The sequence below is a fragment of the Syngnathus scovelli genome, chromosome 17, assembly GCF_024217435.2.
Source record: "Syngnathus scovelli strain Florida chromosome 17, RoL_Ssco_1.2, whole genome shotgun sequence".
Classification (NCBI taxonomy): domain Eukaryota; kingdom Metazoa; phylum Chordata; class Actinopteri; order Syngnathiformes; family Syngnathidae; genus Syngnathus; species Syngnathus scovelli.
This window is the reverse complement of record NC_090863.1, coordinates 9,156,157-9,183,378: the sequence shown is the minus strand read 5'-3', so window position 1 is coordinate 9,183,378 and position 27,222 is coordinate 9,156,157. Positions and strand designations below refer to the sequence as shown.

Sequence of the window (27,222 nt, the reverse complement as noted above, 5' to 3'; positions counted from 1 at the left end):
ACTGCATTTTCATTTTCTGCTGCCGAGTGGTTCATTTTCTCGCCACCAGGGCGCGCCAGTGCTCCGCTACAGGTGGAGGCCAACCTCTTCACAGCGATGACGGCTTCCTGCCGGGCTGAGCTGAGTTGAGTTGAGTGAGGCGGGCGGGTCGAGCGGCAGCGGCGTCTGTACACCGTGATGAGCTGAGAAGCTGGTCGGCATGTGGAGCACCGCTCGTCGTCGCTGCTCAATTTGAGATCGTTTTCAAGCGCATGAGGATTCTGGTGAGTGTTGCGAGCTTCTTATTTGTCGGCAGTTGTCCGTCCCCCTCCCTCCCCGGTGGTCGTCGGCTTCGACGCAAAAAGCCTTTCTACGTGTCACTTATTGAAAGAACGTCACGACGCACTCGCTTGAGATTTTTTTCGATTTAGCGACTATACGTCTTCTAGTCAATACAAGCCCTGTGTTGATTGGAACCGACCCAAGATTTTAATTGGATAGACACTGTTGGGTAGTTCGGCATACATGCACGTGACAAACGAGGGTTTAGGAAGCTGAAATTCGATCAGACCGAGATAAATCCGCCTGCGATCAACGGCAACCCGAAACCACTTGACGGCACTTAGAAAGTGACGAGCAGAGACAATAAAATGTTGTCAACCGTTGGATGTGCGCCGAATCCAACAAAAGCGCAACTAGTTCCCTGTGGTTCATTTTAATTACCCGCCTGTGCTAGTTGAGCGACTAATCTCTGTAGTTTAAGAAGTTTTCCGGTGACTTTGGAAAGTTGGAAAGGCGATGCAAATCAAATGACGTCAGGCTAATTATAAAAAATGTTTTGCATTCTTTTGATCCATCAAAGCCAATCATGTTTTCTCAATGTATTTTTTTTCAATTTATGCATTTGAGAACGTAATGACGTAAAACTAGTATGCGCAAGAATTGTGGTGTTTTTCAGACTTTTTGGGCAGCATTTTTTCCAAGACTCCTGATGACAGCCCCACCCCTATATTATGACGATTAACTCTTTTCCAAGAAAAAAAAAATGACAGAAACAAAAGTGGTAAAAAGTTGTCATTAAAAAAAACGATAGCGCAATGAGTTTGAATCACACCATTATAAGCCAGATCTTAATGAATGGAGGAGAAAAATACAAAAACACAGATCATATTATTTTGCCTCTTATCCTGCTAAAGACACGATTACGATTGACAAAAGTGGGACTATATCCCAATAAACATGTCGAGTGAATATCATTTGACTTAATGTTGCAGTACCAAATTCCTATTCTTTTAGAGAAAAAAAGTTTTAATGTTACGCAAATGAAGTTCTATTTCCTTCAGCCAAAAAAGCTGTTGTGTATTTTGTCGACCAGAATGATTTTCTTTACGAGACAGATAAAGGCGAAACGAGCCACTAAAGTCAGAGATTTAATATAAAAAGTCAGATAAAAAATGCTTCACCGTCTACCCTTTTATGCAATATCAGGATGTTATTTCAAATGGATGTTGCAGTAAATGCACAAACCTAACTTGATTGCGGTTCAGTTCTTGGGCTGGTCTGCAGCATGACAGAAAATGGGCCAACATGTTGTTTCCCAACGTCAATTCCAACGTTTCTTCTGGTACCGCAGAGGGGACATGAGTAACAGCGTCGGCTCTAAGGCGGAAGGCGCGGCCCGGCCGGCCGCCACACCCGATGGCCTGGTCTCGGCCTCCCCCAGCCTGCCGCAGGAGATGCCGGCCGAAGGGCCTCCCTCGTCGCTGACGGACGTCACCGAGATGTGGGTGAAATTTGGCAAGACCTTCGCTGCCATCTTGCCCATCTACATCCTGGGCTACTTGGAATTCAGCTTCAGCTGGGTGCTGATCGGACTGGCCGCCTTGTTCTACTGGAGGCGAGCTCACGGCAGCAAGGACTACAGGATCAACCGCGCCCTGGCCTTTCTGGACCACGAGGACAAAGCGGTCAAGCGGATGCCAGCTACCGCCGAGCTGCCGTCGTGGGTGAGTCAATCAAGGGGGGCGCGGTGGGTCACTCAAGTTAACCGGCGTTCGAATGCCCAGCTCAAGGAAAGCAGTCGTCTCCAGCCAGCCGGCCATCCATCCAGCCATCCATCCAGCCAGCAAGGTTTCCTTCTCAGGGTCATCGGGGATGGGCAACTGAAATGCTTTGGGAGGGAGGGTCTGCACACTTCCAAACCAGATGTAGGACACAGAATCTGGTAGCTGGCATAGGCAAGGAAGCTTTGCGCATCTGTGAAGGACACCCTCCTTCCATACGTCCTCCTCCCCGCCCTCCCTCCTGTTAGGGTGATCTTGCACCACACCCAGCACATGCCGTGAAAAGTCACACAGCCATTTATTTCGTTGCACTGCATGAAGACGAAAGCCATCCAAAAATGGTGTTTCTCAGTCAGTCCGGAGCGGAGTGGGAAAAAAGTATGCTGCTAACTTGTTCCAACTTGACTTCCTGTCAACATCCTTGCCGGTGTTCTTCCCAAAGCAATTTGCAAAAGGCCGGCCAGCGCGGTGTCACGCTGACACCAACTATTGCGACAGCGCTGATAACAGACGGTTCAAAGTTCACACGCGCCGCCCTGACTGACGCCATCGTCCAAGATGTCAAATTCTCTAACCTTTGTTTTGTTTCGCTTGACGGATGATGGATAGCGGTCTGCTTTGTCAACGACGCACTCAACATTTCAAGATGGTCATGCTGTCGATCGCTGTCTAGTTCAGACAGCTTGGCACGAGCAGATGGATGCATTTAAGTGCGTGTTGACACTCAAAAACTCTCATGTCAGAGTGTCCCCGAATGCAACACCTGATTTCATTACTCGGAAAGAACGGCAGATTATATAAACCTCCGTTCCTCCGTTGGTCTGAGAGCAAAGCTGTGATTTCAGTCTTTCCATGAAGGTGTCACCTGATTGTGTTTTTTTTTTTTTTTTGCTGTCTGGATGGATTTAACGAAACGAGAACATTTGGAAAGATCAATGAATGCGGAAACTGATTTTTAATTGGCCCTGCATGTGTAGCGCCATTTCATTGGTGGATTGATGGAAGAATGAATTTCTATCCTCAATTGCCAGATGCGGGCAGTCACTGTTGTTTGGTGGCGACTGAGGAAAGCTGCAATGTCAGACTGTCCCTGAAGGGATCACCTGATTTATTGGGGTGGATGGATAGATGGAAGATTGATACTGAGATGGATTTAACATTGAAGGACATTTTCAGAGAATTGATGGGTTGTTTTGTGGAGAAAGCTCCGCTTTTAAATCGTCCCAATTGCATGTGTGTCCAACCAGCGTTTGAAAAATATTTGTCTTGCTCAGCAAATATGAAAAGGGGTCGGCGGCGATGCTGCGGCATGATCATGTGACACAATGTCAATACAAAGGCAGGGAATGTCGCTCTCACGATTAAAAATAGATGCCGGCGCCTGGACTCGTCCGTCCCGGTTTCCCATTTCTTGACCTTGCAGAAAAACATCTTGGTCATCGTCACCCTCCTCTTTCCAGGCCACAATGGGGAGCCACACGAGAGCTTTTCATTTGTTTGTCCACGCCACCGTGCACAACCCAACTCAAAAGAAACAACAGCCCAAATAATGTCAAGACTAAGCCAAGCGTGTTTGTCTTCATGTCAGACAACGCCGTAAAGAACCGGCCAAAGGGCCCGAAAAAGAGGCAGGTGAAATAGAGGCCACCGAAAAAGAGGCAGATTGAAGTTGAAGGCTCGCTCGTTCGTCATGCGCTTCCCGTTGAAAGTTGTGGGCGGGGTCTTTGGATGCCAGCTGGCTAACATGGCGCTTTCACATGCTTCGCAGGTCCACTATCCAGATGTGGAGAGGGTGGAGTGGCTCAATAAGGTAGGCACAGACTCGCGTTTTGCCCCCTCCCCAACTTGGCTACGCTAAGACACTCAAAAGCGTAGGGAGAGAGCAGCGGCACTGACGGTGGTGGCGTCTGACACAGACGGTGAAGCAGATGTGGCCATTCATCTGCCAGTTTGTGGACAAGTTGTTCCGGGAGAGCATCGAACCGGCGGTCAAGGGGGCCCACCCGCATCTCAGCTCCTTCTGCTTCTCCAAGATCGACATGGGCGACAAGGTCAGTCGCCCCTCCCTCACCTTGTCGCTCGCCCGGCACGTTTCCTCCACCACTTGTTTGTTTGCAGCCGCTGAGGGTGAATGGAGTCAAAGTGTACACGGAGAACGTAGACAAGCGGCAGGTCATCATGGACATGCAGATCAGGTAGGACGCCGTCGCGAGTGCTCATTCGACAATCCGCTTCTGTTTCAAATGATTCCGGACTCCAACAACATTGCTCTGTCATGGTTGCAGTTTTGTGGGCAACACGGAGATCGACGTGGACGTCAAGAAGTACTACTGCAGGGCGGGAATCAAGAGCATTCAGGTATGCGGCGACGACGGTTGTCACGGCGACCGCATCTCCACTTTTAGCGCTTGATACCAAGCGGGAATGCGCCAGCCGCGTTGACTCGAGCCAGATGACAAGATCGCTTCTCGATAAATGACTCGTTATCGGCAATTCGGGCCGCCATTTGCCGAGCGTGCCGGCGGCCAGAGTGTTGTTTGCTTGACTTGGACCGGATCCACGGGTCGTTGTGACCGTTTTGTACAGATGTTTGGAAAAACTAAAAAGTCCAACAACTCGGTCACGATTCACGCTCGCAGGTGTAGCAGTTCCTGTTGTGGAGGAGCATTTTGTATTCAGGCTTGATTTGCATTGAAAACACCAACAAGCTGAGTGCTAAGCATGATCTGTTTGCATTTTGTGTGTGTGTGATCATCACTTGTTTTGCATTTAATGGAAGGTGAATGTTGTCTGGTTGGTGTTTAGCTTCACGGAGTGATGCGCGTGGTGATGGAGCCCCTCCTGGGAGACATGCCTCTCATTGGCGCGCTCTCCGTCTTCTTCCTCAAGAAACCTGTAAGTGGCGTCACACATCTTGTTCCTTCTTTTTGTTGTGCTCATTTTCCCTCCGTGGGAGTCAAAGTCAAAGCAACAAAACGTCTCTAAACTCGCTTCGGTTCTTCACCTTTAGCATTTCCTACTTTGCCTATGTTAGCATGTTTCGCATATTTTGTGTCTAGGATTTCATGTTTAGCATTTAGTGTACAGCGTGTAGTTTCCGTGTTGGCGACGTCATCGGGTTCTGCGTGTTAGGAATGTTTCTGTGCGCGGGCGCGTGTGCAACTGAGCGTTTGGACTCTCATGATGCATCGGCATGTTTTGGGTTGGCATCGCAAATATTTTGATTGCTGTCACCTACACCGATTCTGCGCTTTGATTACCGGAGCTCTTTCTTGACGACAAATTGAAAATTCAAATTAGATTCATTTGACTTTGCCACAACATTGATGCAGCGGACTGAAGGAGCTGTACCAGAATTTTGGCACCAAGCTTGTTTGAGCTTTGCTGACATGCCAAATTCTTGGAGCTGCTGACTCTCTTAACACACACACACACAGAAATGTTATAATTTCATTTTTTAAAACACATTCATGTGCACGCACACACATGGTTGTACATAAATGCACACAGCAACGTCCATGTGATGTCTGCTTATACGCGCAAACGCTCACACACGTGCAGGCACACGCACACACATGCTCACACACATACGTGACATTGTTACTCTGCAATGCGCCGGCCACTTCATTAGGTACCCCCCTTGAAGAATGCTGTGCAAGACGTCCTTTTTGTCTTGCAGTTTCTGGACATCAACTGGACGGGTCTGACCAACGTGCTGGATATTCCCGGGCTCAAGTACGTGCTGTGATTAAATCGGTTTAGCTCTTGGCAGAGTTAGCTCTGTGTGTGTGTGTGTGTGTGTGTGTGTGTGTGCGTGCGCGTACTGCTTTGTTGTCCCAAAAGCTCAAAGGCTTCCATGTGCAAGAAGAGTCTGACTTCTTCTTTTTCCGGATGTTTTAAAATTCTTTCAGCATGCGTCAGATCTTGGAAGCCTTTTAATCGGTCACGAGCGGGCGTGGCGGCAGCAGATTTATAACGACAATTTGGGGCTTCTTGACTAAATAAAAGGCCGAGAGGATGTGAGCGGCGCTTCCTGCTCACTTCCTGTTTGATGCCATCACACACAAACAGGCTGGGCCGGACCCTCTGCCTTTACAAATGTGGCCGTCCTTGTTCGACGGGTTTGTGTGTTGCCTGACCACGCCCTTTTCACTTTCAGACTTGGCCTGTGGGAGTGAAAAGCCTGAGCTGAGATTGTGTGCGTGCGTGCATGCGTGTGTGTGAGTAAGTGAATCAAAGAGTCTGAAGGTGTCTTTGCGCACGCATGAGTGAAGTGCATTTTCTGTTTGCCTGGGTGTGTGTGCAGCTCTGTGCGTGTACAATCAAGTGCTAAGTTGTCACCTTCACGTCTTCCCCAACCCTGTTCGCTTTCATACCCCGCCCGCCTGCCTGCTTCCCTGTGTGTGTGTGTGCGTGCATGCGCGCCTGCGGGTTTCAATGTGGGTATTTTGCCAACTTTACACACCTACCATAGAAATATTGCAGTATAAACGAACATGCCATCTGCGCGTGCACGGTCACAGCGAAAATATTTTTTACGAGCGCAAAGTACACTTGCAGGAAACGGAAAAGCTTTTTTGTTTATTTTTTAATGATTGAAATCAGCGATACACAAACATGGCATATCACGAACAATGAGAACACGAAATGTAAGGCACAAGGCACACAGTACCAGTAGTAGTCAAGAAAAGGCGTAGCTCTTTGTTATTTCGTTTTTTAGTCAGAAAGTTAGCATCTTCAGGAAAGTGAAAGCATCAGTTGTGAGTTAAATTGGCGCAATGAGATTTTATGCTGAGCACATCGCCCTCTAGTGGACAGTTGTGGCAAAACAACTGCATGATTTAGGCATTGGATTGACTTCCTTATTGAATTTACGAAGCATTTAAATTGCAAAAGTCTTTTCAATGATTTTTTTCCATTTTGTTTTCAGTCAAGGCCAAATAGAGACAAATTTGTAAGCATTTTTTATGCTTCCGTATCCTTCCGCAGACTTTCGGCCTCACCAGATTAACATTTACGCGCGATTTCTCCAGAAATGGCGTCGTCCGGTGTTCGATTGTGTTGTTGAAGCGCTCTTTTTCTCGCCCTCAGCGCTTTGTGCGACAACCTGATCCAGGACATCATCTACAGCTTCCTGGTGCTGCCCAACCGCATCACCATCCCTCTGGTGGGCCAGGCTCAGCTGGAGAGCCTCCTCTTCCCTGTGCCCAAGGTATGAACACGCACGTTTCAGGCTTCTTCCTCTTCTTTTCTGCCCTTGCACACGTTAAGTCCGTGCGGCCCTCAGGGCATCCTGCGCATCCATTTCATAGAGGCCCAGGACCTTCTGGGCAAGGACAGGTTCCTGGGCGGCCTCATCAAAGGCAAGTCGGACCCTTATGGGATCATCCGGGTGGGAAAACAGCTCTTCCAGAGCAAAGTCATCCACGAGACGGTCAACCCCAAGTGGAATGCAGTCTTCGAGGTGAGGAGGCTCCGTCCGCTCGAAGCAACCGAGCCTCTGCGCCGCGCTGACGATCCCGTCGTGTGGCAGGCTGAGGTCATGGACCCCGAGGGACAAAATGTGGAGGTCCAGTTGTATGACGAAGACACGGACAAGGACGACGTGCTGGGAAGGTGCGTCTCGCAATAGCAACACATGCAGACACGGCCGGCAGAATACTAGACGACAAGAAGGCCACGTTTGTTAGTGAGTTGTTGTTGTCGTCCTTCCAGCGTCACCATCGACCTGGGCGAGCTTGCCAAAGAGCAAAAAGTCGACGAGGTGAGTGGGGTGGAGCGGAGGCAAGTTCCATTCCTTCCTTCTGGCCTTCTTTATCTTATGCAAAGAGCGATTCATATTTGCTGCCTTTCAGTGGTTCACTCTGGACGACGTGGCTTCGGGCAAGTTGCACCTGAAGCTGGAGTGGCTGTCACTGCTAGCCACACCTGACAAGCTGGACCAGGTGAGGCACAGGGAGGGGTATCTAAGCCCGCCTTCCTCCTGTTTCGATATCACATCCTCCTTGGATTCTCAGGTTCTGGCCGACATCCGCGCCGACCGCAGCAAAACCAACGACGGCCTCTCCTCTGCGCTGCTCGTTGTCTTCTTGGACTCGGCCCGCAACCTGCCGGTGAGTCCATCCGCCCGTGCACGCAAACCCTGCTCCAAAAATGTGGACCGCCGCCTTTGATTGCCGCTTTTGAAAAGGGAATGCAACAGAAAATGGCCACGGGTGAGCCAATTGGGCACGTTTGTTGGGTTGGAGCGCCTCGTCGTCGGGCGCGCGTGGCGGGAGCAGTCTCGTTTTGTTGTTGTATCCACGTCACGTAAATAAGCGCTGTGGCATGGCACAAATTTACTGACATTGATTTTTAATGTTGACACAAACCTGTTTTTGTGCAAAATGCATTCAAGAGTTTGGAAGATGTTGTTTTCCTCCAATGCATTCTGAAAGGCCGTCAATTATGTATGACGTACAATATTTGAACATTCTTTTTTTTTTTTTGTTGGAACGGATGAGTGGCATTTGCACTCAGTTCATTTGTGTCCGTTTCTGAGCGGAAAAAAATCTCAAGCTGGTTACGGCTCGGCCAAGTTGTCCTGACACAGCGTTTCCTTCTTGCTGCTCATGGGGGACAGTCACTCATGGAGCGCCTTCCTTGTCTCTGTGTGTGTGTGTCCTCTTTTACGGTCACGCCGCGTAGTCCGGAAAGAAAGTGACCAGCGACCCAAGTCCGTTTGTCGAGCTCAAAGTGGCTCCCAAGTCCCACGAGAGCAAGGTGAGAAAAGTATTTTCCCCTCAGTCCACATCAATGACAAAAGTCAACTTCAATTAATACGTGCTGTGGATAGTGAACAGACTGGATCCTTTTTTTTTTTTTTTTCTTTCTTCCTTCTGCCCTGCGCTCGGCAGACGCGCTACAAGACCCACGAGCCGGTTTGGGAAGAAGCTTTCTCCTTCCTAATCCACAACCCCAGGATTCAAGACCTGGAGGTGGAGGTACGCAAAGCTGCTCTTTTCAGCCAAGGCAAGGCATGAACCCCTCCCCTCACGTGCGTTGCGACGTTCAGGTGAAGGACGCCAAACACGACAACTGCACCCTGGGCACGCTGATTCTGCCGCTGAGCCACCTGCTGGAGGCCGAAGACATGACGCTCCACCAGCAGTTTCCTTTGCGCAGCACGGGACCAAATTGCAGCCTCAAGATGAAGATAGCGCTGCGGGTAGGGAACGCCACCTCTGCTGACCTCAGCAAAAGCAAAGCTCAGGCCACACCCACTTTTAGGTGCTGCACCTGGGCAGCGATGACGCCGCCGCTGCGTCCTCGGGCGCCGAGCGCAACCGGGCCTCGTCGGTCGACCCCGTGTCGCCGGACAGGCCGGGAGACCTCCTGCGCTCGCAATCGGTGTCGGGGCCGGAGGCGGCTCTGCGGCGGCGGCAGCGGGAAGCACAGGAAGGTGGCACCCTTGCCGAGCATGGGCGCAGTGCGTCGCAGGCGGCCATCTTGGAATCACAACACTTTCTGGAGGGGGACAAGGAGGCTACGCCCAGCATTGCCTCGGATATTTCCAACCCCTACGCCGCTCAGGAGCTGCAGCAGAGACTCCAGCAGATGCAGAAGTAGGCCCCTTTTTGAAATGTCTTGCCGTGGCCTTCCAACACTACAATGTGAAACTGTCTTTTAGTGGTTCTGGTCCCAGCTACTTTCCGCTGGGGGAGATCCAGCTGACGCTGAGACATAGCTCCCAAAGGAACAAGCTAGTGGTGGTGGTCCACGGCTGCAGGTGACTCACACGCACGGGCTTCAACAAGTCTTCCCCCTCTTAATTCTTTTTTTCTCCCCTCTCCTCGTCCTGGTCTCGGCTCGTGCTCAGGAACCTGATCACGTTCAGCGAACACGGGTCGGACCCGTACGTGCGCCTCTACTTACTTCCTGACAAGAGACGCTCCGGAAGGAGAAAAACTCACACCTTCAAGAAAACGCTCAACCCCGTTTATGATCAGACGTGAGTAGCAAATAAAGTCACGGAATGCAACGGAAACAAAAACGTTTTTCCGTTGATGTGGTCAGCTTCGAGTTCAACGTGTCCCTGGTGGAGCTCCATAGGAGGGTTCTGGATGTGGCTGTCAAGAACAGCGGAGGGCTGCTCTCCAGACACAAGGGTCTGCTGGGGAAGGTACGCTTTTCATTTGCAAGAGAACAAAAAAGGCAGGGCACGCTGACCAAAGCGCCCTTTTGTCCGGCAGGTTCTGATCAAATTGGGCCCCGAAGATGCCGCCAAGGGATGGACGCAGTGGTGAGTTGTCCTTTTTTAAACTTGGCAATAGTCACCACCTGGTGCTTCTCTTAAAGTGCCACCTAGTGAAAATCATTGTCATTGCTGACACAAATGTTTGTAACCCGCAGGTATGAGCTGAGCGAGGACGGCCACCAGAAGCCTCATCAGCTCTAACGCTGCAATTGGCTTGCTTCCTTTTGTTAGCTTTAGCGTGCAGCGGCAAGGCAGAGCTCGACTTTGAGGCAAGCTCTCACTATTTATGATGGCCACGTGTCCTTTTTTTGTGACTGCACAGCGACATCATGTGGCTGCATTGTGTCATCGTTTGTTTCTTTACCATGTCTGCCATCTACGCAAAAGAGCCAAATTGAGATCAACCTTTCCGAGACAAATGCTTGGACTAGATCAGTGGTTCTTAACCTTGTTGGAGGTACCGAAGTCCGCCAGTCTCATATGCGCATTCACCGAACCCCTCTTGAGCGGAGAAAAAAAAATAAAAAAAATAACAATTCAAATTCAAGACAGATGATTTTTACTGGTGCACAAAGAGCCGTGCATGAACAAAACCAACACAATGCATGAACTCACAACAAATTACATACCTACAAATCAGTGTGACTTCTGCTGTGAGACCAGTTCAGATATGAGTCATCACAAATTTACATGATAAATCAGGTGTATTCGGACTCCCACAGTGGAGGCTCTGCCGAACCCCTGAGACTGACTCACCGATTGAACCCAGGTTAAGAACCACTGGACTAGATAGAATGATCATCACACACACATCTGGGTGTGGTGAAATTTGTCCTCTGCATTTAACCCATCCCCTGGGGGAGAGGGGAGCAGTAGCGGTGCCGTGCTTGGGAATCATATGGTGATCTAACCCCCCAATTCCAACCCTTAATGCTGAATGCCAAGCAGGGAGGCAATGGGTCCCATTTTTAATGGTCTTTGGTATGACCCGGCCGGGATTCGAACCCACAACGTTCCAGTCTCAGGGCGGAGACACTACCACTAGGTTACTGAGCTGGTCCGGAAGAGGCATAATTCAGGGATTGTGCAAGTTGCAATATTTGTAGGGAGAAAAATCCTTTTAATTCATATGCAACTGTGTGTGGAAAAATATTATGACAATCGTGGTCATTGAGGATATTTTTTTTTTTTTACTTTTTTTGTTCTCTGTCCAAAACAAGTTCTTGAAATAACGACCAAAGAAAAAGATTATATATTGTTTTCTCAAATAAATTTGACTTTTTTTTCTTGAAAAATAAGTTCAAAGTACTTTTTGATGGGAAATTAAACTAATTTGTCCTGGCAAATTACAAAAATTTTAGATTTAATTTTTTTAAAATATTTTTTATATTGCAGCTTTAATTCAGATTTTTTGCTTCCTTAAAAATATGACTTAAAAATGTTCCCTGAAAAAAGAACATTTTCTCTGGTTAAAAAATCTGGCTTTGTCTTGGAAACTGACCCCCCCCTCCCTCTCTCTCTCTCTCTCTCTCTCGCTCTCTCTTTCAAACTTGTATTATTTTTCTGTTGTGTTTCTTAAGTTTCACTGGCTTTAGCTGCTGTTTCTGTATTTGGCATGGCATTGCTTGTTTGGAAAGATGGTCTGCTGAAAGGAGTGAGCACCACCCTGCGAAATCAGCGAGTTGTTTTAAAGGTGACTTTTTATTTTATTCATAACAAACATGTATAAATGAAGCGCTATATCTTGCCTTCATCCATATGTACAAATTTTGCAGCTTAGAAAAAAAATATCGCCAGTGAGTAACAGCACCACCCAGTGGCAATGATGCCCTATAGGTTTTTTTATGCAACAGCAATTTCGTATTGTTTCGATATTTACTTGTAAAGCCTTAAGTTACTGTATTCTTTTTTGTGTTGTGCTTTTTTGTCATAACTAAGCATTTAAACCAAAATGAGTGGAAGAGCAAGTCTTATATTGAAATGTGTCCTGTTTGAAAACGCCTCTTTTATGAGACCGACTGAGGCAGGCTTGAGTCTCTTTCCTGTTGTGCCTTAGGTCAAATGTCATGAAACCGGCGAACGGCTCATCTCCGTCAACTTGGAAAGGAATAAAAAAAAGATGAGAGCAGAAAAAGTCTTGGATTGTTTTTCAACACATGGCGCATGTCATTAACGAGCGTTAACATTGCAGCTCTGCTTACCTTCTGGTTCTGGCTGCCACGTCTCGCGGTGACGGTCTACGTGCGCTGCCTTGGATGCCCTCCTTTCCTCCCGGCCTGTCTGGTTTTCGTTTGCTTCCTGTGCCTTTATTTTGAAGGCAGCTGACGGATGTTGGGGCGTGAACACCCCCGCATACTTGCTGACACCAGCATCGGGAGAAGGAAGAAGAGCAATCAACGCCCTCCTCGCTCCATCCATCCATCCATCCTTTTCAGGGCACCGACTCGTCTCCCGCACGGCAGGCTGCGCAGGTGCCGCCCCAAGCAGTCCACGGGTGCAAATTGAGTCCTGAGGCAAGATGGCCTGTTAACGCACGCATAGAACCAAAACAGGAGAGACATGCCACCGCCTTCCTCCTCTTCCTCCCTTTGCCTCCTCGTCGTCGTCGTCGCCGTTCTCCTCCTGCAGACCTCCTCCATCGCGTCGGCTGACAGGCGCTTCGGTGAGTGGCTTCTCGGCATCGGCTACTAATTCGGAACCACTAGTGCTTCTGGTCCGTGTGCTTTGATTTGGGTCCATTTTGTGCTCAGTGTTGCAATTCGCCCAATCGACCAACAGCACATCAAATTGACAGCAAAACGTCCGAGTTCTTTCTAAACGGAAACAAAAAATGGCAACCCAATTGGTGCAACTCGAAGATAGGTGCGCGATGTTCATTCAGTCGAACAAATGACCCTTTAATTATTCTAGACACATCGTGCCGCACTCAAATCTATCTCCAAATTACTCTCATCACGTTGAACATGCCCTCCTCCTCTTGCTGGTCGGATTACATAATAATCGTAATAAGGAAGCAGCTGGATGACGCCTGACGATGACGATCGTCATCGTGGATGTTTGTTCACCTTTCTTGAATGCTTCCGGAGGCGCAGGTGTGTTCCTGTGCACCAAAAGCGATTTCTCTCTTTTTGTCCCGGTAAAAAGCAAACAAAGCCCGAAACCATTCGCCTAATCGCTAGACGACGCACCAATTTGAGGGTCGCATTTGTGCATCGTGGAAATGGGCTCCTCCGCGCTCCCGCTCATGAGTCGTTTCACGCAGGGCCACCCCGTAGTGCTGCTCGGCGGACAGAGCCTCCATCTTCGTCCTCCTCGCTTTTGCCGCGTTTGATAGATGCAAAGTCCACCAAGTCTATTCAATAACAGGCGGCAAAAAAAAAAAAAAAAAAAAAACGGCGCGTGTGGCCATCCGATGAGCTGTTGCCATGGTTACGGCATCCGTCCGTTTGCTCCGTTAGACGTACGTGATGTAGCAGCCGCCTGACCAATTGATGTGAACAAGTTTGGAACCCTAACCTAATTTCAAAGCTTAATTTGAAACACGACCCCATGTTGAAAGCTTGCGCGCGCCCTCGTTCTAATTTCTTCTTGCCAGGTTGCCTGTTCCAGCGAGAACTGTGTACGCCGTTCGAGCTGTGCGTCAACGGTAAGATTTTTTTTTTTTTTTTTTGCGTTTTGATTTGCGGTGCGGCCGGACGACCGTCCCAATACCTTTGTCCGCGTGCGTTTGCAGACGGGATGTTCGGGAGGTGTCACTCTGTCCCGGTGAGCGACGTTTACACTTACGACGTCACCCCACCCGTCGTGCAACATTTTCGGCTGCTGCTGGATAAGATGGCCGCTGCGGGTAAGTTAAAACGGATCTCGTTGAAATGTATTGCGTTGTAACGTGATATTGTTCACATTTGATTCGGCCATACTCCTCCGTAGCTGTTTTAAGTTGCGACAGTCTTGTTTAGATCCAAACTCGAGTGGAAAGGTGTAGTGCAGGGGTCACCAACACGGTGCCCGCGGGCACCAGGTCGCCCGTGATGACCGCATGAGTCGCCCGCAGGACTGTTCCAAAATTAGCTAAAATAGCAGCACTTGTCAGTGAGCTGCATCTATTTATTTTACAGTCAAACCACGGTTTTCGAACGTCCTGGTTCATGAACAAATCGGAATTCGAACAAAAAATTCGAATTTTTTTTGCTTCGGTTGTCCAACAGAATTCGGAGGTCGAACCTCGCGAAAGGAGCCGGGAGGACCTGAGAAAACGCGACCGCGCGGCCCGGATGCCGACTGACTCCGTTGTTATTGTATTTTCGTTACTTTGAGGATTGTATTAACCCCTAATCATGCCTCCAAAGAAAGCAAGTGGGAGCAGTAAAGCCATCCTAAAACACAAAGACGCTCATAAAGCAATGCAACAGTGAGCGCCCGGCGCGCTACGGTTGCGCGATCGGACCAAATTAAGCTCCCTGCGCACCGAGGTCCACTTAAATTTTGGAAAGTACATCAGGACTTTAAGAATATTTTCTAAATTCTAGCGGCGGCTCTGTCACAATAATGCGACCGGCGCGGTGCAGTTGCGCGGTCGGCGACGCGCTACGGTTGGGCGTTCGGCGGTGCGCTGCAGTTGCGCGATCGGACAAATATGCGCAAATGAAAAATGCTTAAAAAAGGCGGGTTTTTTTTTTTGTCTTGAAATGGATTTTAAAAAATTCTATTATTTGTAATGGGAAAAATAGATTCGGAATTCGACCGATTCGCTTCTCGAACCGCCTTCTGAAACGGATTGTGGTCAAAAACCAAGGTTTGACTGTATTTTTGCTATTCTTGTTAAAATCACACTGCAAATTCTGTTATTTCAGAAGTGTATGTCAAACTGGTAGCCCTTTGCCTTAAACAGTACCCAGGAAGTAGCTCTCAGTTTCCGAAAGGTTGGTGACCCCTGGTGTAGTGGATGAGGCCATTTTGCTTTGAGCGACATCTTAAAGGAGAAAAACGGCACATGCATCATAAAGAAACAAAATTGATTGTTTTGTGATCGAGCCCGGCGTGACAAGTTGCAACGCCCCGAACTTGGATGAAGCTTGTTTTGTTCCACCACTGAGTGAATTTTCCAGAACGCGGTTCAAATTCTGCGCATGTGCAGGCTTGACGTGGCAGGACGACACCAGCCAGCATGTTCTGGCCAAAGAACTCTCCAAAGTCAGGAAGATTCCTCAGCGGCCGCTCGCCAACGCGGACGGCAGGTAAGACGGCAATGAGGAAGCACGGCGGGACGATGGCTCAAGACAGCTCATTGGCAGGCTGGCGGCCAAAGGGGCGGAGCTTAGCCAGAACCTGCAGACGTACCTCCGGCGTCTCAGCCAGAGCCCATCAGCGGATCAGCTCCAAGTTCTCCTGAAGGTCCTGAGTCAGCTGCCCACCGCCTCGGCCCACCTCGGAGCCGTCCACCGCCACGGAGCAGTCGCTTGGCCCCTCAGGAACTTCAAACTCAAAACCCCAGGAGCTTCTGCCAAGGAGCCTCTCACGTTAGTTGACGGTAAGTTCAAGACTTCAATACCAAAAACCACAATCAGCGTTGCACGCGGTCCTTTTAAAAACTATTTGAACACAAACAGCGGGGTGACAGCCATGTTGTCTTTATCCTCTGCCAAGAATTGCCACACTTTGGATGTACTGCACTCATTTCAGTGGGGAAAGATAATTTGAGTCTCAAAACAATTTGGATCTCAAGGTGTGACAGCCGGTTTTCCCGGTTTGTTCCAAATCAGAAAAGTTCATCCGCAACGTGTTGAAGAACATTGGCAGGCAGCACTTGGACATGGACGACCTGACACCGCACGACGTGGAGCGGCTGTCCAACCTCATCGTAGACGCTTTGCCAGTGGTGGACAAGGGCGGGAGCGCAGACCGGGATGCCAGCGCAGACCGGAACGGGCTCCGAGATTTGGCGGGCAAAGAGGAGGGGCAGAAGAAGGAGGAGATTGTGGCGGAAGCTCCAACTCGGGTGCCGAAAAGCAGTGCTAATGGCGGGCAGGTCTGTTCTTGTGCTAACTGGCTAAATGAACGGATGTCCACTCAAGTGTGCTTTCTGGTGTCGTTTTGCTTGCAGGCTGGCGGCGAAAACGTTTTCAACAAACTTCTGGCCTACTTGGACCAAGGAGCCGCTTCACCGGCTTCTCCTCCTCGTCGGCCGGGCCCGGAGAACGTGTTGGTGCAAAAGAAGGACACCGCGGTGGAGGAAGTGTCGGAGGTGACGGGCTGGCTGAAGGAGGTGGACCCGCCTCCGACCGCCCCCAAACACCAGCAATGGCCTCCCAAGATGCCCGAGGAACTCCAGCTTGACGTCAAGGAGGCCAGCGGCAAAGAAGCCGGCGACGTTTTTGGCTACGTCATTACCGACACCGAGTGAGTTAATCCGGAAAAATCTCAAATTTGCAATGTCACGTGTGAGCCTGGTTTTGTATTTTACCTCCTCAGCAGCCTCCAGACGGACCAAGGGCTCCACATGATGGAGATCCTGGCTCGCATGGCCACCATCAAGATCACAGACTTGGCTGAGTTGTCGTATGTATGAACGAATTCCCCATCCCGTACGGCACAAATTGTAAGCACACTTTTCTGCTTTCTTTCTTTTCTTCCCATTTGGGAATTTGGGAAGCGTAGCAGAGGCGTTAACATAGCCGAGGCATTAGCATAGGCGAGGTTCTTTTGGATGGTCGCAAAGCGTCAGTGCATGTTTCTATGGATACCACTTTTGTTAGAATGACAAATTAGCTGCGTGTTTAAAATGCTTCAACTCAAATCAAGTCTTGACGTTGGCTTAAATAAGGCCATGGAGGGGGTCCGGCGTCCGGGGTCTGGGCTGGCCATCCATCTCGCCGCAGGGGCCGTTTGAGCGGCAAGAAGAAAGGCTTCATCTGACCACACATGCGTTGCTCTGCCTTCTGATTTATTTGCCGCCCGCCAGCAAAAGCAAAAAATGGCCGCCTGACACAGGTGGAAGGACGACGTTAAGATTCCGACTTGTTCTTTCTTTCTTTGTTGGTTGTGATTTGTATAAACGAGCTTTGAAAATCGAAAGCATTTCTGTGCTTTGGATTGAACGTGACGCGTCGACGGCTTTTGGAGGCGCAATTTCCATTGACATCACTGGGTGGAGCACTTGGACTCTTCAGTCATTGTGACAAAGGGCACAAAATCAAAATCACTTGCCTCGATAGGGAAAAGGCAACTCTTGATTGCAAATGGTTGCATTTCAGGGTGGTGGGCCCGGCAGTGACCTTCAAGGTGAAGACCAACCGACAAAATGTCAGCACGGCCGACGTGGTGCAAGTTGCTGGTAGGTCACCATTGCTTCCGTGCAGTGGCTGTTCAACACTGAATTAGTACAAGTCCAAGTGGACATCCGTGTGAAAAACTAAATGTCAAGAGGCAGGTCAAAACTCAATCCAAGGAGTTGAGGTTGCACTCACAAGTATTGTCTTTTGCAGCGGAACGGAAAGCGTCGCTGGAGAAGGAAGCCAAGCTGAGCATCCTGGAGGCAGGAATCGCAAATGTGAGTAACCCCGCCTCGGATGTAGCGCTGTTTGCTGCTCCCACATCGTTCTTGTCGGCTGCTCTTTGCACGACATCTGCGGATGAGTTGGGAATCCAGGCTTCTGAACAAGTTGTGCTGCAGTCTGGAGGCGCTTTTGGGGTTGTCCTGAAAATGTTTTGTTGTGGTTGGAAAATGAAAGAGCTGTGAGGGCCTCAGTGGGGGTCAGGGAATTAGCATCACGCACGCACACACGCACACTTGGAGGAGCAGTGGTTTGAGTGGTGCCACCTCCAGCTGTCACAAAAGGGTCCAAAAGGAGATGCGGGGGTGTCTACGATTTTCTTTTGGGCTTGGGGGGGCTGCAAGGGTTGAATAGAAAGATAAACTGAAGAGCCCCCCCTCCCCTCCCCCATACAAACCCTTGAGAAAGGAGCTCGTCATCTGCATCAGGCAGCTCATTGGCCTCTTTTCGAAGCCGTGCGCACACTCGGCACGTCGTCGCAAATAGCCAACGACTTGGAACCTGCTTCTCCACTTGTTCCTCTTTTCATTGGTCTTCTCAAACATATATCAGAGTTCACCAGGTCTTCACCAGTGGGTGAGAGATGCAACAAAAGAAGCGGATATGTCATATTTCAAAAGATAATTGATCAAGAGGAGGCAAAAAAAGAAAAAGGAGACTCTGATGAAAGGAAGTCTGGAGGCCTGGTTGTCATGACAACAAGAGTGACGGAGAAGCTCTGCAATGTCCAGAAATGACAGAAGTTCTGGGACACCTCCATGGAAGTAACAAAAAAATCAAATGCGGGCAAAAGTAGTGGGTCACCAGCTGGAAGTAAACAGGAATAAAAATCTGCTATTGGGACGTACAGGAAATGCAAATGTGCAATTTGGACATTGAAATGAAATGGAAGGTCCAGCATTGTTGATTTTCTTGTGGGAGCTGCGCATGTTCCCGCTTAAACCAACTTTGACTTGAAGATGACAGTGATTCCCCCTCCTCCTCCTCCTCCTCCTCCTCCTCCTCCTCCTCCTCCTCCTGTCGGCAACATGTGGTGCCGTTACCATGGCGGCCTTGGTGGGGGCGGCGTCGACATGTGCGGGAGACAGGCAGGCAGGAATTGGAGGGTGGCAAAGCCTCGGGGGGGAGGGCGACCAATAAGAATAGGACCCCCCCGGTCCAGCCCAACCCGGCCCGGCCCCCTAGTGCACTTTGTAGTGAAGAAAGGTGCCGGTGCGTGGACTCTGCTCCTCATCCTCGAGGCATTGACGGAAGGCCGAGGGAAGAAGACGTGCCGGGAAACCAAGGAGGAAGATGAGATGAGAGGCAGACAACCGGCCGCCGGTCCCATTTCCCTAAAAGTTGCTTGCTGCATTTGTGCAAAAGCACTCAGGTTTTGTTGCCTCCTTAACAGGGACGACACTTCAGACGCCAAAACTCGCTGGATGGTTGATTTGCTCTCAAACCGAAACATGACCCAAAGATGGAAGAAATGCGTTTCCTGTTAGCTGATGCTGCAACTCTTTTGATGCCGAAAAAAAACGTTGCTGGAACATGACGGTCAACAGCAGAGATGACGAGTTTGGCTTTGCTGGGACACGAGTGCAACGTGAGTAGGAGCTTGAGGCAACGCGAGCAAAATCCCTCCGATTGTTGTGTGCAAATTTGAGTTTGGTGCTGGAAAAGGGTTGACAGAAAAATTTGATTGAAATTGGCACTGAAAAATGAGAATGCGCTCGCTCGTCAGATGGCCAAGAGACCCCAGCGGATGCAATCCAGGAACGTTTGCTAGCCCAGCCTTAGTTTGGAGAACCGATTGGCCCAATTGGATGCCGAAACGGCGAGAAAGAGTTGAGGCCGAAGCCACATTTGAGTTTGGGGCCGTAATCTGCTGGCGTGGCGTCCCAACGTGTGCCACATTTGCTCGAGAGTACGGTGCTCAGGCTTGAAAAGGAAGCCGATTGAGATGCGGAGATGTGGTAAAGCTTCACAAGTGCCTGTGTGAGTGAGCAGATGGACAATGGAGCGTCTCTGCTGCTCGTCATCCTCCCTTCCCGTCTTGTCTCGTCTGGTTTAATCCCGACTCGCTTCTTTTTTTCCTTTTTGGCATCCAGATGGTGCTCGCAGCTCGTGCGTGCGCCTATCCCACCATTACGCGTGGTCCACTCCGATGTGCATTTATTTCCTGGGCCAAGATTGACAGCCAGTGCAGCAGCTGGTATTCCAGTGCAAGCACCACCCTCAACGAACAAGCGCGAGCAAACTTGACGGCTCATGTCCCATCTTCTTTCTTCTGGGTGTTTTCCTACATTCTTTGATCTTCCTTTTTCCCCTTCATCACCTTCTTTCCTTCCAGTCTTCCTCCTTCCTTTCATTAATGCTTCTTTCCAGATCTATGCTCTTACAGTACCCCTCAAGCCCCACTCCTGCCCCTCCCCATGCACTCGCACACATAGGTGTATTGCGCAACTGTCGTCCCCCTGGTGGGTCATTGTGGAGGCGCTTTATCGGCTGCTGAATACGGCAGCGATGAATTGCCTGAATATCATTGTTGGGGGGGCGGAGGGTCATCTAGTGGTGAAGGGGCTCCCGGTGGCGGGGGTTTGGTTCTCTTCGAGAGCCTCCTGGAATTCCTGAACAATCTTGCTCAACCTCCCGAGGTTTGACAGGCAGCGGGGGGGTGTTTGCATAATGTCGCACCCCCATCTAATCTCTGTGACCTCTAGCATCAAGTCCCCCCTTTATTTGACCCCCGAGGCCAAGCCTCCTCCTGCTTCTCTGAGGATTTCAGTCGGGGGGGAGGTCACATTTCCTGCTCGTGGCGCATCCATTGTCGTTAGGGTGAAAGGAACATTTGCGAGAATGACGGTCCCGCTCCCACCAAGCTCTGGCTCCACACGTGGGCAAATAGGAAAACATGGCGGCGGGAGTTTTCGAGCTGTACTGATTGGCACGACGCACGCAGGTGTCTTCCAGGTCTCGCAGATGCGCGCAAGTCGTTTTGCAGCGTGATTGTCGTCGCTCTGTTGTTGTTGTTGTTGCAGGGCGACGAGATCTCGGCCATCCCGGGGAAGTACAGCCGGGCCGAGTCGGCCAAGTTCCTGGCCCTGACAGTGGCGTCCATCTTGTGCATGGCGGGTGTGCTGCTGGCGTCGGCTGTGCTTTACTGCCTGCGCCACAGGTCGCACCACAAGCTCAAGGAGAAACTCGGCGGCTTAGGAGCGGATGCTGCCGCCACGCAAGACGCCACCGCCACCTACCAGGTAAGTGCTACACGGGCTCGGAGTTGCCCCTTGCTTCTTTCTTTCCTTCCACCCTTCCTTCTGCTTCAGTCTTTCCTTTTATACCCACTTTGGAACCTTCCTTCCTTCCTGACTTCCGTCCGTGCTTCCTGCCTAACTAATTAACTAACTAACTAACCGTCAATTGAGCCTTAATTGACTCTGAGTGCGCTTTGTTTTGATGTTTAGTGGTTTATAGATGTAGAAAGGAGGCCCTTTGTTTTTCAAACAATCTCCCTTTTGACGCAAATGCTAATTAGCGTGCCGCTAACTAACGCTCCGCTGCCAATTTGTCAGGAGCTCTGCCGTCAGCGTATGGCGGTCAAGCCGGCGGCAGAGCGTTCTGAGGCGACGGCGTCCAGGATCAACAGCGTGTCTTCGCAGTTCAGTGACGCCGCCTCGGCCGTCAGCCCGTCGGCCCGAAGCAGCCTTTCGTCCTGGAACGAGGAGCCCACCCAGCCCAACATGGACATCTCCACTGGCCACATGATCCTGGTGAGAAGCCAAGCAAAACTCTGTGTGTGCGTGAAGTCGGTGGACCACCACACGCTGGTGAAGCAGCGTGTGGCTCAGGGTGACTTTATCCACTGCAAAGTTGTTTGTTGGCATGTTTGCAAAAGGTGGCCATCCCGCAGCCGCTGCATTTTCATTTCAAGCAGTTGCCCTGAGCGCCCACTCCCTCCTGTGCCGTACTTGGAGCCCCCCCTTCCCGCCCTTCCACGGCCCCTCCCCTCACATCCTCTCTGCCTGTGTCCTAAGAGGATTAGCAGACTCTCTCTATAAAGCACATTATCTTGTGCTTTGTTGCGATCCGGGCGAGTGTTGGAGATTATATTGAGCGCAGATTAGCCCTGCGCCTGTTTTTTTTTTTTTTTTTTCGTTTTGCCGGCTACAAGGCAAGCTTTTGGCAGCCGAAGTACGGAGGCACGCTTGGCAAATCGATAATTGTGGCACTAAAAAGTCTCGGCAAGCTGCAAAACACGTCACGTGCTTGTCCAATCAGAAGCATGCACCTTTGCCTCGTCCAGGTTTTTTCCCAAAGATGGTGTCTTCTTGCGCTCGAGCCCCTCCCTCCTCGCTCCAAGGGATGTATGGAGCATTTGGACAACACACGGCGGGCGATCTCTGCACCTCCAGATTGGATTGCTGTAATCCCTTTAGACCGCCACCGAGTCTTTTTAGTCTGGCATGGGGATGGCCGGGGGTGGGGGCGGGGCTGTTGACTGGGTTGTGCTTGATTGGATAGTTTTAAGATTGATGGCGCACACGTATCTGATCAGTTGGAGATTGTTGCTGACTTTGTTCGAACCCTTTGCAAGCTTCACTTCGCTGGCGTGATAATGGCATCGGTCCTCCTGCTTTGCCGCAGTCGTACATGGAGGACCACCTGAAGAACAAGGACCGCTTGGAGAAGGAGTGGGAAGCGTTGTGCGCATACCAGGCTGAGCCCAACGCCCACACGGTGGGCCTGAAGGACGCCAATGCCAAGAAGAACCGCTCGCTCACCGTGGTGGCCTGTAAGACCCAAAAGCGCAACATCAGCAGCAGCAAATGTTTGCCTTTTTTTGTTTTCTGGTTTCTTGCTGTTGCCGTTTGTTCACCAATTAGAGGGCAGTGTGAATATTTGAAAAAGTAGTGATGCAAAGAAAAAAGTGAGCAAAATGTGTTAATAGTTCAAAACCAGAACGAGAAGCAGACAAAATCCAAAAGTTGTCAATGGCAAAGAATTTCTTGACGGCATGAAGGCGGCTCGTCTTCTCCTTGCAGATGATCATTGCCGCATCACCTTGCGCCTAGAGAACAGTCAAGGCAGCTCGGACTACATCAACGCCAGCCCCATCGTGAGTTGCCGCCTGGCGACAAATATTGGTCCAAGCACGACTGTTCTGAACCGGGGTGTCCTTCTGTGCCCACCCAGATGGACCATGACCCCCGTAACCCGGCCTACATCGCCACGCAGGGCCCGCTGCCGTCCACCGTGGCCGACTTCTGGCAGGCAAGCCTCCTCGGCCCCGCCTGCAACACTGGCAAAGCGCTCCCTGACGTGGCGGCGCCTTGTTGTTTGTCTTGCAGATGGTCTGGGAGAACGGCTGCGTGGTGATCGTCATGCTTACGCCGCTGGTGGAAAACGGCGTCAAGCAGTGCTACCACTACTGGCCTGACGAGGGCTCCAACCTCTACCACATCTACGAGGTACGCCGGGAGGTTTCCATTCGTTGTCGTGACATCTCGAGTCAATTGCAGCGCATGTCGCAACGTATTTGTACGGAATCGGAGCACACCTGTGACACCTGTCCCGTTTTGGCCGCGCAGGTCAACCTGGTGTCGGAGCACGTCTGGTGCGACGACTTCCTGGTACGAAGCTTCTATCTGAAAAACATGCAGAGCAACGAGACGCGCACCGTTACGCAGTTCCACTTCCTGACCTGGCTCAACCACAACGTGCCCGAGAGCGCCCGCAGCCTCCTGGACTTTCGCAGGTTGGCAGCGCAGCACACAAATAAACCCAAAAAAAGGGACTGCCACTGAGGTACAAAACCCTGCCTGACCATTTTGGTTTTTATCAAAGACATATTCCGATCTGTAGAGGGCCTTTTGAGATTTGTGGCTGCTTCCCATCCAACCTGTGCTTTTTCAATTTTGGAGAGCTAATTTCCCTAGTGAACTTGAATTCGGGGGCTGACACTTCCGGAACCGCTATAAAATGGACTGTTTGCTCTTAAAATGAAAACCAAAATGGCTGCCGCACTTTCCTTGAAACATTTTGTGGGTCGGCATACAGCAAAGTTTGTGGTCCAGGTGTTGACACTTTATTTTTGGCTTTGCCATGGCTTCTTGACACTTTCCACACACGTCAACCAAATTTCATCTTGTCGCATGGGATGGGCCCCATGGTCGTAGCGGGCAAAATGGTGCGAAAACAACCCTCTACCCCCAACAGCATGTTTGCCCCTTCCCCCTTTACCAGCTAACTAGCGGTTGCCAGTGTCATTTTTGTGATGTTGCAGCTAGTAATATGAGCCCAGTTGCATAGTCACAAAAGTGATCATTGGAGACTGCCATTCTGCAACTGAGGGGGCCGCATGGACCCCCAAGCCTCACTGAAACTCCTCCAAACCCTGAAACTAACAACACCCCCCCACCCCCAAACATTCCCTTCGCACCTTTTTTCCTCCTGGCTGCGCCAGCTGAGCCAAGATGAGCGCTCTCCTTATTTTTGCTTGCCTCGCCCGCCTTCCTCCCCCACGCCTGCACAGCCACCCAACAGATTATTGGTTCTTCTTTTTTTTTTTTTTTTTTTTTTAATCCCAACCTTATTAACCTTATCGGCTGACCCACCATTTTGTCGGCAAAACCGCAGCCGTGCAAAAGGGGATGTTGCGTTGAAAGCAAATAATGATTGAGATGCGTAACTCGAGTGGGCAGCACCAGCGATCAAACACGGGGACGCCAATTTTGCGGACTCGTTGTTTTCCACTGGGGCAATTTTGCGCCAATTCTGCGGGCTCCGCTTCGTCATAGCGGGGCGTGAGCGCACAGCCACTCTGCTAGCTGTTTCCATGGCAACGTGACTTTTGACTGCAACGAGGGCCCCCTTCACCCCGGCAGCCCAAGCCTCCAAAGACGCAACGGCTGAGCGCCCCCTTGTGTTGTTGTTTTGTTTTGCAGGAAGGTGAACAAGTGTTACCGCGGCCGCGCCTGCCCAATCATCGTGCACTGCAGGCAAGTCATGTCTTTGGCCTACACATTCCCACCGAATAAAGTGAAACGATCAAACTCTGAAAAGTACGTCTTGAAAATGGAGACGTGTTGCTCAAGCACCAGCTGGAACTTGCAGGGTTCCTTTCATAATTGCGATGTAGTGAAAAAGAAAGAAAGAAAGGTCCCAATGGCCTTCATCTTTATTGACGTTCAGCTCCTGACCGACATCCAAAGTGGTGACCGATCCATTTTATATCAAGCAGCCACGTGCAAACTTTGTCCAAAATTGATTTTGCTGCCGCTGTTCTTTTGCAGCGATGGCGCCGGCCGCAGCGGGACGTACATCCTGATGGACATGGTCCTCAACCGCATGGCCAAAGGTGAGCGGCCTAACTTTTGTGCTGCACAAGGACCACATTTAACTTTGAAAATGAATGTGTGTGTAGGCGCCAAGGAGATGGACATGGCGGCCACACTGGAGCACCTGCGAGACCAACGGCCCGGCATGGTGCAAACCAAGGTCAGACATTCGTTTGCATGCTGGATGAGATACAGGACACTCGATTAGCCACACCGGCCACACGCAGGTCATGGGGAAATTCCGGCTGTTCCCTAGTGGCGCCCTTTTTGGATCCTCGTGCGTCTTTCCAATCGTATGTTCTCTGCGGCCCGTATGCGGCGTTCTGATGAATATTGCCTCGAAGTTACATCGTTTCCGAAGGGTCGGCCATTTTCCCACTTGCTGTGACATCACAGTCATTTTGCAATTCCTTCGCAGTCTGTCAAGCTGTTTTTTTTTTTTTTTTTTTGCTTAGGACCAGTTTGCGTTTGCCTTGACAACGGTGGCTGAAGAAGTCAACGCTATCCTCAAAGCGCTTCCTCAGTAGGAAGGCAGGCGCCAGCCCTCATCGACCGTGTCCTTCCTCTCCCTCGTCTTCGTCGTCTCACTTTTCCACACACGCAGTTATTCCAATGAAGTTTTTCTTTACTTCCATAGCTTGAAGTTCTCCCTCCCTTTCATTTTGGGTCTCTCAGTGACCAAGACACAAATTGAGTGTTTTCAATTGGATGGAACGCATTTGGAGTTTGGTGACATTTTGATATTGGCCCTTCAACTTTTTTTTTTTTTCCCTTTGTGAGTTGAGCCAAAATGTGTCTGGGCATTTATCAATCAAATGAGACAAATGAAAAGACTCGCACGGAAATGCTGTTAGCCACAGCTCACAGCCAGATGCTCACACGCAGATGAACTGACTCCGGGTTGTGACGACACTCACTAAGCCCCGCCCCTTTGATGTTGTACAGCACTTAAATCATTTCTTTATAGCCTCACATTCTCCCCTGACTAAATGTGTGTGGCTTTAAAAGGTGGGGCCTGGCTTAGTGGGAGCCAGCGCTCGTTGCAAAATGTGGCAAGATTGCAGAAAGTCTGCGAAATGGGTCTAGGCAGGTCAAGGAAGCGCCGTGTGACGTTTCCATGCCTCCCAGCAAACGGACATGATGTCCTATGTAGCATTTACGGTTGACGCCATGCCGATCGTTTGATTCGTTTCCTTTTTGGTCTTGTGCTTTACTTCCAGCCACGACGTGCACTACATAACTATATTGTTGTGAATGTGTAAACATCGAAATTGGCCTCCAAAATCCAGACGGATTGGGTGGGCCCGAATACATATGTTCTTGCAGGCTTTTTGTCATGGCTTAGTTTTGGACGTGCAAAAATGCCCTTGGTTGTGTTACTGCTGCTGTTTTTGATTGTTAGCCGTCTCTCTGACTTGACTGCTTTCTTGCACCTGCCAAATGAGTCAGCAAACACGCACGCAGTAAAGACGAGCCCACAAATGCATCCCAAAGGTTCAATCATGAGATTTTCACTTGACGTTTGGCACTACAAATACACACACACACACACACACATTGTACAGCGAAGCAACGCAAGCTGCTTTATTCTATATAGGTGTCAATAAAGTTCTAATATCAAAATCCTTCATTTGTGGGGGTTTTTTTTTCAAAATGTGCGTGCCTTTGTGTGTGTACTCCATCATCAAGGGCGCCCCGCTCCCTGTCATCATTTTGGTCGAGTGGCCGCCATCCATAATGCACCACGCGTCTCCTAGCAACAGCGGCTGGCCCCTGGCAACGGGAGCTTAGCAACAGCCGCAAACACCGTCCAGTCAGGAGCGGTGCCGCTGATCATCTTGTTGAGGGTCTGACATCAACGAGGGGAAGAGTGAAACGCAACATATGTACAATATTGTAACTACTGAACGCCTGTTTCAACACAATGACGCAATATGACGTCTAATCGTCATCCGAAAGACTCTTTTGGTTGGCAACCAGCTCTTTAATTGAACCTGGTGGAATGGGCATTGCTTGGTTGTCTTCTGTCCATTTGGGGGCGCTATGAAGGGGGGGGGGGGTGAAGAGGA

The 27,222-nt window shown here is 50.1% G+C and overlaps 2 protein-coding genes across 4 annotated transcripts; both read left to right on the top strand.

Moving 5' to 3' along the window:
* The first annotated feature begins 97 nt into the window (after positions 1–97).
* On the top strand, positions 98–10,814 carry LOC125985138 (extended synaptotagmin-2). Its single transcript, XM_049747730.2, has 23 exons — positions 98–263; positions 1,613–1,985; positions 3,811–3,852; positions 3,959–4,093; positions 4,161–4,237; positions 4,328–4,400; positions 4,848–4,937; positions 5,722–5,777; positions 7,134–7,254; positions 7,330–7,506; positions 7,576–7,658; positions 7,758–7,806; positions 7,898–7,987; positions 8,060–8,155; positions 8,730–8,804; positions 8,939–9,025; positions 9,097–9,249; positions 9,312–9,646; positions 9,712–9,810; positions 9,901–10,032; positions 10,098–10,203; positions 10,274–10,323; positions 10,434–10,814. Exons 2-23 carry the CDS (start codon positions 1,620–1,622, stop codon positions 10,477–10,479), a joined length of 2,538 nt encoding a protein of 845 aa, XP_049603687.1. The 5' UTR covers positions 98–263; positions 1,613–1,619; the 3' UTR covers positions 10,480–10,814.
* A 1,760-nt stretch (positions 10,815–12,574) lies between these two features.
* LOC125985131 (receptor-type tyrosine-protein phosphatase N2) lies at positions 12,575–26,783 on the top strand. 3 transcript variants are annotated; one of them, XM_049747719.1, is made up of 21 exons: positions 12,575–12,940; positions 13,874–13,924; positions 14,012–14,125; positions 15,416–15,515; positions 15,573–15,808; positions 16,041–16,306; positions 16,382–16,677; positions 16,753–16,836; positions 17,532–17,611; positions 17,763–17,827; positions 20,855–21,073; positions 21,389–21,586; positions 22,461–22,608; positions 22,859–22,932; positions 23,010–23,087; positions 23,165–23,284; positions 23,405–23,571; positions 24,761–24,814; positions 25,109–25,173; positions 25,240–25,313; positions 25,609–26,783. In XM_049747719.1, the coding sequence occupies exons 1-21, from the start codon at positions 12,838–12,840 to the stop codon at positions 25,678–25,680; spliced, it is 2,664 nt and encodes an 887-aa protein (XP_049603676.1). In that variant the 5' UTR covers positions 12,575–12,837; the 3' UTR covers positions 25,681–26,783. The 3 variants fall into 3 exon arrangements, with proteins under 3 accessions (XP_049603676.1, XP_049603675.1, XP_049603674.1); XM_049747718.1 differs by having other exon boundaries at positions 16,750–16,836; XM_049747717.1 differs by having other exon boundaries at positions 16,041–16,677; positions 16,750–16,836.
* The last annotated feature ends 439 nt before the right edge of the window (positions 26,784–27,222 follow it).